Source organism: Fukomys damarensis, unplaced genomic scaffold (genome assembly GCF_012274545.1).
Source record: "Fukomys damarensis isolate Sample0158 unplaced genomic scaffold, DMR_v1.0_HiC HiC_scaffold_37, whole genome shotgun sequence".
NCBI lineage: Eukaryota > Metazoa > Chordata > Mammalia > Rodentia > Bathyergidae > Fukomys > Fukomys damarensis.
In genome coordinates this window covers 1,849,560-1,858,178 of record NW_022900949.1, presented here as the reverse complement: position 1 = coordinate 1,858,178, position 8,619 = coordinate 1,849,560, and the positions used below count along the sequence as shown (strand labels likewise).

The 8,619-nt window shown below is 62.5% G+C and overlaps 1 protein-coding gene across 1 annotated transcript in view; it reads left to right on the top strand.

Annotated features, from left to right (window-relative positions):
• Ell (elongation factor for RNA polymerase II) overlaps positions 1-4,544 on the top strand; it is a 37,678-nt gene extending 33,134 nt beyond the window's left edge. Inside the window, exons 8-12 of the mRNA XM_033759395.1 lie at positions 6-54; positions 1,767-1,836; positions 1,932-2,103; positions 3,222-3,266; positions 3,358-4,544. Coding sequence (XP_033615286.1) covers positions 6-54; positions 1,767-1,836; positions 1,932-2,103; positions 3,222-3,266; positions 3,358-3,474 — 453 coding nt within the window. The 3' untranslated portion in view covers positions 3,475-4,544. The remainder of the gene's footprint in view (positions 1-5; positions 55-1,766; positions 1,837-1,931; positions 2,104-3,221; positions 3,267-3,357) is intronic.
• Positions 4,545-8,619: the final 4,075 nt, after the last annotated feature.

Here is an 8,619-nt window from a genome sequence, read left to right as displayed (position 1 = left end):
CCAAGGAGAGGCTGGCGGAGGACAGGCCCCGCGCCCTGCCGCCCGACGCCCTGGGTAGGTGCTGGGGCAGAGCGAGACCAGTGTCATAGGGCTGTGTGTGGCTGAGTGTGTGGTCCTGGCTCCATCCCCAGAACCGCAGCAGAAAGGACGCGGCCACCATGCAGGCGGCAGAGTCCTGTGCTGCCAGCAGCAGGGACGGGTGTGGGCCTGGCTGGGGCAAACGTGGTCATTGCATGCTGACCCACCTGGGAGCCCAGGCCTTGGGATCAGAGCCGTGGAGCGGCCCGACTGCCGCACGGCCTTGGCTGTGAGTGCTTGGAGTCGCAGGAAGGGAGAATGTCCATGCATCTGGGTATCCGCAGCCACAGGCAGGGCCCGAGCTGCTGCCCCCGAGAGCCACAGCCCCTGCCTCGGCCAGGAGGGGCCTCGAGGAGGGCTTCTGTCCTGCCTGCTCAGGTCCCCACACCATGTCGTGCCCTCCACACCTAGGACAGCCGGGACCAAAGAACAGTTGCCACAAGCCCCAGAGCGCCCCGGCTGTGTCCCCGCACCACACACGCAAGAGAGGGAGACGGGGACAGCAGCGGTGCCCAGGGCACAGTGGCCGTGTCATCCAGGCCCAGGGCCCCTGAGGGGTTGGCTGGGGACGGCACTGGGTGAGGGAGCCCCTGGAGCAGGCCCGTGGCGCGAAGCAGCACAGCCTCACAGCCTGCACGCAGGCTGGGTGGAAGGCAGAGACTAGGTGAGGCCCTCACCAGCTGGGCTGGCCCTCAGCCTTGGTTTCCCTGTTTGTCCAGCCGGTGGAGACCTGGAGGGTGGAGTGAGGTGCTGCTGGCCGGCTGGCACTCTGTCCTTGGCGTCGGCAGCCTGGGCCTGCCGTGAGGCTGGCGGTGGGCGTGTGGAGCCCCGGCCCAGTAGTGTCCACGCGGCAGCCTCCGGCGGGCCTCTGTGTCCTGCAGAGTGCTGGGAATGAGGGCGTGTCATGGCCGCGAGCCCTGTGCCCTGACCTCAGGGTTCTTGTCTGACCTGCATCCACTTAGTGCCACCGCTCGTGGGCCCGGGCACTGGGGAGATGTGCGTGTCTGTGGGGTCAGCAGCCCAGGCCTTCGAGGCACACACCCAAACCATCCATGCAGGAGTGTGAGGCACACACCTGTGACACGGCTCTTGGGAGGCTGACTGAGCCAGGAGGATTGAAAGTTCAAGCCCAGCCTGGGCAGCTTACACCCTGTCTCAAAGTAGAAAACTGAAAAGGGGTTGGGACATAGCTCAGTGTAGGGGCCCCAGGTTCTTCCCTAGGAGCACAAGAAAGAGAAAATGAGAGCCTTCAGGAAGGTGTGGGCTGCATGCTGGATGGGGCGGCCAGCGCCTGGTTCCTCCCCTCCAGACCTCCAGATGCTGGCGGGGTGCTGCCTGCCCCGGGCATGGACTGTAGGCTGCCTGGGCACAGACCTCATGCACAGCGTGGCCCCGGGCTGCCCAGGTCCAAAGGGAGCAGAGGTTCTTTCTGAGTGGGGACCAGGCCTGGGGTATGTGGCAGGTGTCTCCGGAGACCACTGACCCTTTGTGCTGGGCCAGAGCCCAGGATGCCACAGGGCTCGGACCAGGCTGAGCTGCTGTTTAGGTGAGGCTGGAGGAGGAGGAGCAGGGCGCCAAATGAGGCCTGGCCTCACCTGTGTCGGAGCCACAGAGCCACAGCCAGGCCTTGCCACGCTGCCCGGCCACTGTCTGCCCCGCCATACTCAGGTCTGCCTCGGCTCTTGCAGGCCTGAACGGAGCCTGCAGTGCCGGCGCCAGCGTGCCCACATCCACGTCCGAGACGCCCGACTACCTGCTGTGAGTCCAGTGGGCCGGGGGTGGGGCTCCCTGCGCCATGTGGCTGCCCGCCCTGCTCTCCCACAGCCAAGTCTGACAGCCCCGTCTCCTCACAGCAAGTACGTGGCCATCTCCTCCTCGGAGCAGCGCCAGCGCTACAAGAACGACTTCAACGCCGAGTACAGCGAGTACCGCGACCTCCACGCGCGCATCGAGCAGATCACGCGGCGCTTCACGCAGCTTGATGCGCAGCTGCGGCAGCTGGCACAGGGCTCTGAGGAGTACGAGGTGCGCCCGGGTCCCCCAGAGGAAGCCCTCGGGCACACTGCTCTGCACTGGGCAGACAGGTGCCACCCTGCGGGACAGGCCTTGCTCAGAACACCATACTGGCTGGTGGTGCAGGGCTGTACCGCTGTGGTCCCAGTGCTCAGTAGGCTGAGGCAGGAGGATCGTTCATCTCAGGAGTCCGAGGCCATTCTGACCCACACAGCCAGCCTGAGGCTGAAACAAAGTGGTGGGGTGTGGCTCGGTGAGCACTTGCCTAGTACAGGTGAGGCCCTGGTTCTGTCCGCACCTCCGAGAGAAAGAGAGAGGAGGGAAAGAAGCGGGACAGGGGATGTAGCTCAGTGGTGCTGCTGCCTGCCTCATAAGCACAAGGTCCGAGTTCGATCCCCGGTACCAAAAAAGAAGGAAAGGGGTTAGGCAGTGACACTTGTGAACAGGACCAGGAGGCGGTTGGGGTCTTCTGCACAGGCGGGGGCCCCAAGGCGCTGTGGCCATGGAGTGGGGGACAGGCCCAGGCCAGAGGTCCATGGGGCTGGGCAGGAAGAGCTGCTGGGGGACAGAAAGTCACGGAGAGCACACGCGGGGCTGTGGCAGGATCCGGAGGGATTCCTGCAGCCAGGCCGGGCCCACACATCCTGGTAGGCAGAGGCCAAGATCCAGGAGCCTGCCTGAGTCAACAGCCATTCAGGCAGGGGGACGCCTTGGACCCGAGAAGGCTCGGAGCCCGGTCAATGTTTGTCCCCACCCTCGGTCCCTCCTGTCCCCTCCACCTGCCCCTTCCAGGGCTAAGAGCCTGGTGCCTCCTGCAGCGCCAGGCCCTGGGCCTTGGGGTCCTCATCTGTGGGTCTCCAGTGCCCCTGTGGGTCTCCAGTGCATTGGGGAAGGAGGGGGTTTCAGGGCTGGGGACCCCTCCTCCTGGAAGCACCCACGTGACCCCCCATACTGGGAGCAGCGGGCAACACCAACTGTCAGACAAGGGCAGCTGCCTGGCTCTGCCACCCCCACAGCGGTGTCTGCCCACTGCCCGGCTCCCACACCGCCCGGCCCTCTCGGCTGGCCCTGCCTGGGCTCGGGGAGGCTTCCCGGCAGAGGGGGTGCCACCTGCTCTCCTTTCCCTGCAGACGACTCGGGGCCAGATCCTGCAGGAGTACCGCAAAATCAAAAAGGTGAGTCTCGGGGGTGTGGGCACCCGGGGGGCTGAGCTCCGCGCCCCGCCTGCTCTCCCCAGCGCACCCTCACGTTGCCCCCGTCCCCCAGACCAACACCAACTACAGCCAGGAGAAGCAGCGCTGCGAGTACCTGCACAGCAAGCTGGCGCACATCAAGCGGCTCATCGCCGAGTTCGACCAGCGCCAGCTGCAGGCCTGGCCCTAGCAGTGCCCCGGGCAACGGGCGCCAGGCGGAGTGGGCAGGCTGGGCTCACTGCAGACAATAAACGCAGGACGCTCAGCTCAGTGCGGCCGCCTGGGTCCCTGCGTCCCTGGCCACCGCCAAGACTCGGGCCAGCCCGCTGCCTTTTCTAGTTTTCTATGCGCTACCACCGAAGAGACTCGTCTATTTTTGTACAAGAGAAAGCAGTTCTTTCTAAAGCTGTGCCTCCTCTCCTCGGACGTCCAGGTCCCTGTGCAGTATTAGCGGTGTTACCGCTGGCCGCGTCGGGCCCCGTGGGTGTGACGTGACGGGGCCTTCAGTTTCCCCTGTGCGGCTGCTCTTTGTCCCTGTGGAGGCCGCGGTCCCCACGCCACTGGCCTCCCTCCGTCCCTCTGTCCACCTGTGGGTCCCAAGGTCACCTCAGCCAGGCCATCGCTGGGTTTGCACTCAGGGAGGGCGGGGCCCCAGGACACCCTGTGCTGCTTTGTACTGTGCCTCGTCTCCAGTGTCCCCGGCGTGGTGGGACGGTGAGTGTGTGTGCGAGTGCGTGCGTGTGCGTGTGTGTGCGCGCGAGTGTGGCCGGCTGCTGCCACAGAGCTGGCGCCTGCGCCGTGGGGCTCCTTCCTCTGCGGAAGCCCAGCCCCTTTCAGTGGCTGTTGTGTTTCCACGAGGGCGGGCATCTGGCGGCTGAGGAGGGCGCTGTGCGCACTCGGGAGCCGTTGTTCAGGGGTCCCCTTGAGTCTGCCACCCCCGTGCCATGAGAGGCCCTCGTCCCAGGGGACCTCAACGTCAAGGAAGGGCTCTGCCCTGGGGCAGGCGATGCTCACTCGCTGATTAAATACGGCCTAACTTATTGATGCTGTTTTATTTCCCTTTGAATGTTGTACTGTGGAGAAACTACTTTGAGCCATGGACTTGGTGTTTACAAAGAATTTTTCACTTTTGCCAAATGTTACAATCAGAAGGCGTCCGCATCTGCAGTTTGCTAACATTTTCTTAAGAGACCCAGGGTCCTTTTTGTACACTAAGCAGGTGAATGCTGATTTTTTCATCCTACAATAAATTACACTGAACGAACCCAGCCACCCAGCAGTCGGGCTTGTATGTGTGGCAGCTGGGTCAGGGGAGGACGGGGCGGGACTGGGGACCACAGCAGGGTTGTGAGCACCAGAGGACTGGGACTGGCTGAGGGGCCCACCTGTCCCCAACTCCCAGGAAGCTGAGGCAGGAGGATCACGTGAGCCCAGGAGCTCAGGGATGGCCCAGCAGCAGGTCTGGCAGTGTTTCCTTGCTCCTCCCAGACCAGGCTGGCACTAGCGCGCTCAGGGACCAGGGGCTGTGTCCTCCCTCCTGGCTCCAGGGACCCAGCAGGGTGGGAGATACAGCACGGAGCAGGCCCAGAGGCCCGTCCAAGGCCAGGTGGGGCGGGTGTTTATTCTGCAGAGGAAAAACAGCCTCCTGCAGGAGCGAGGGTCGGGGTCAGCGGTCCGCCGCGGCCTTGGCCTGAGTTCTGAGGCAGTGCAGGGATCTGAGGGGCACGGGTGGGGAAGCATGTTCCCTTGCAGGGACAGCCTGGCCACCCCCCGGCCTTCTCAGGGACATGCCGGGTCTTGGCTGCCGTCCTGAGCAGCCCAGGGGTGACACCGGAGGGTGCTCAGGAGCCTGGGGCGGGTGCAGCTAAGCAAGGGTGGCCAGGGTCCTGGTGGCCTGGACCAGGGACGATCCCAAAGTGGCTTTTTTTTTTAGTATGGGGGATCAAACTCAGAACTTTGCACTTGCAAGGCAGGTGCAGGGCCACTGAGCTAAATCGCCCGCCCTCAAGGTGGCTTTTCCCAGGTGACAGGGCACTGCCTCGTATTTGTGGGCTTCCCAGAGCTGCCTGCCAGGTTACTCTGCACCTTCCTCCTGGCCTTGGGACAGGACACAAGAAGCCCCAGGGTGGGGCAGAAGCAGCACAGGCCAGCTCCGGGGCAGGTCTGACCCTGCAGGGCTCAGAGTCCCAGAGCAGAGAATCTCAGTCAACACGGCTGCGTGCTGCGCTTAGGGCTCCTCCCACCAGGGCTGACACAGCAGCAGGGATGCGCCTGGCACAGAGACAGGCACTGAGCCTACACGCCCAGCAAGAGCTACCTTTGGGATGGGCACAATGGCACAGCCCTTTCTAGTCCATGCACCCTGGGAGGCTGAGGCAGGAGGATCCCAAATGTGAGCCCAGCCTGAGCAACTTAGCAAGATCCTGTCTCAGAAAGTAGGAAGGGGTCAAGGGTGCACCTCAGTACAAGGGCCCTGGGTTCAATCCCTAGTACTTCAAGAAGCAAAAACCTAGCTGGGTGTGGTGTTGCATGCTTGTAATCCCAGATTGCTGTGAGTTCAGACCAGCCTGGGCTACATGGTGAGTTCCTGGTCAGTCTCAACTACATAGTGAGACCCTATCTCAAAAACAAACAAACAAACAAAAAAAGCAAAGCAAAAACCTGCCACAGGTCCCTGGGAGGTAATGTGGGTGGCGTTAGCATAACCCCAAGCACAGCTTGTGGGAGATCTGGAGCTTGGTGTCCTGCTGTGTGACCCAGGTTGGGGGACACTGTGGCTAAGACAAGAAGCTGGAGGACTGAGGACGTCCCTGTGACCAATCAGTGCCTTCATGCAGCCATTCTCCTTTCCCAGCAGGCTGGGACACGCTGGGCTACAGAGGGTCCTAGTTTACAGCCAGGCACGGTGGCACACCTGTGCCTGTGACCCCAGCCCTGGGGAGGCTGAGGCAGGAGGATTGCTGCAAGTTCTAGGCCAGCCTGGGCTACATGACAAGACGCAGTCTCAAAAAAAAACAAAACAAAAACCAAAGGGGCCTAGTCCCCTGCCACCACCCACCCCTGGGCCATGTCTTCTCCCACCTCTGCTCCTCCCTCCACCCTCCCTGCCTGGCCAGCCACAGCCCTGCTGTCACCTTCCTTGGGTACTGCGGGGGAGGATGGCAGAAAGCCCAAGGCCACCTTCCTTCAGCCTGGAGCCTGTCCTGTCCGCTTGCCTCCCGTGTTGCCGCCTGCCTGCACCCCCGCAGCTCGCCCCAGACGTGTGGGGTCCTGGGCCTGTCCTTGCTGCATCTTTGCCCACGACACCCCCTCTGAACCCCAGGAGCTGAAGTCCCCCAGGCACCGTCCAGCCCAGGGTGCCACTCCCCAGGTGCCGCTGGGATTTCTGCTGCCCACATTTCCAACCAGGGGCAGGTTGAGCGCTGGGGTCCCCACACCCCCACTTTAGGTGTGATCATTTGGGGGAGCAGCTTGAAGCAGCCCGGAAATCACCGAAGCCAAGCAGTGACTCACACAGAGGTGGGCCACAGGCTGCTCCGACCCCTGTGAACAGCTGAGCCCCAGGACCCACACCTCTGCACACCCTGCTGGTGGGGTCTCGGGTGGATAGGGTACCCTGCCTCACCCCTCAGGAGAGGCACACCCCATACTCCTGTGACAAAGACCTAAGAGGGATCAGGGCTGTGGCACCTGCAGAGCATGTGCCAGCCCTGTGTCCCACCCCAGCTCCATCCCCCCAGCATCCCAAATTCATGGAGCCTGAGTCCCACAAGGCCCAGGAACCTTCAGAGACCAAGCCCCAGGGACTCAGGGAAAACTTTATGCTTAGGTTCCAGGAAGTGTGGACTACCTGGAATGCGATGGGACCGCAGGGAGGCTGAGGCAGGAGGGTCCCAAGTTCCACCCTAGCCTGGGCTATTCATTGACTTAGCAAGATCCTGTGTTGAAATAATAAATAGGGCTGGGGCATAGCTCAGTGCAAAGGCCCTGGGTTCAATCCCCAGCACTGAAAAATAAAAAGACAAAATATGTATGTTCTAATGGAAGTAAACTTGGGGCAGGACCCACAGCAGCTTGTCCACCCAGGCCCCCATGGCTCTTTGGCCACTTGGAGCCAGGCCTTCTTATCTGCTATATGGAAGCAGAGTGGATCTCAGGGTGGCCGGGTTGGAGCTCGATGGCAGTGGTGTTTGTCCCCTCGCTGTCTTCACCTTGGGAACTGGCCTGGTCTCCACGCCCCGCAGCAGGGCAAACAGATGGAAGGGAGGGGAAGTCAGAGCCCGGCCTGGCATGTTTTTCAGCAGCACAGTCCTGGTTCCCAGCCCTGAGGGTCTGCCAGTCCCCACACTGCCCCTCTGCCCCTCGAGCTGGCCACCTAAGCCCCTCCCAAGGCTTTTCTTTCAGAGCCTCAGGTGGCTCTGTCTGCAGTTTTTCTTGGCAGACTTCTCACATCTCAAAATCCTGTCCCTGCTGGGTGTGGTAGCGCACGCCTGTGATCCCAGCACTCAGGAGGCTGAGGCAGGAGGATCACTGTGAGTTCGGACCAGTCTGGGCTACACAGTGAGTTCCAGGTCAGTCTCAACTACATAGTGAGACCCTGTCTCAAAAACAACAAAAAAACCCTGTCCCTGTCCAGCAACCACCTCTTCCGGGCCCCTCTCCAGCTGGAGAGGCCACATTCCCTTCCTAATCCTTCACACCGGGGCCCTTCAGACAGGCCTGGAGCCAGCATTCCCAGGTCTCCACCTTTTGGGCCGGCTCCAGTACTGGGAACTTTCCATCCAGCGGAGGAGGCCACTTGTTTTGGAAAGTTCTTGGGGCGCCGCCCCCGCTGCCCGCTGGGTTCCCACGCTCCCTTATCGCCCAGCACGAGGGGGGTGCCCAGCTTTGGGCCCTGCTCCTCCCTTATCGGGCTCTGCCCACACCCTCCTGCTCTAGCGGGGAAACCAAGGCACACAGCCCAAAGCATCCTGGCCCTGCGGGGACAGACTAGCCCAGCCTTAGCTGGACTGGAGGCCCGTGGGTTCCTTGGCAGGGGAGTCCTGAGTGGGTACCCCTGTTTATAAAGGGGCCCTACCTGGCTTTGGGACCTGTTTTGGTTGGCCTCAGTTTCCCTGGCAGTATCAGACCCCAGGACGCCTCCCCTTCCCTCAGTACCACTCCCTGGCTAGGTCTGGGTGCTCTTTCAAGGGTCTTTTTCCTCTTTTGTAAGATGGTGGGGGGCACAGCCTCTGGGGCTGCTGTGTGGTTGAAGCGACGTGCACTGTGCCTGCGCCGACCGACGGGACACGAGCGCCACGGCGACCCCGGGCGGTGGGGCCTCGAACCTGCGCCC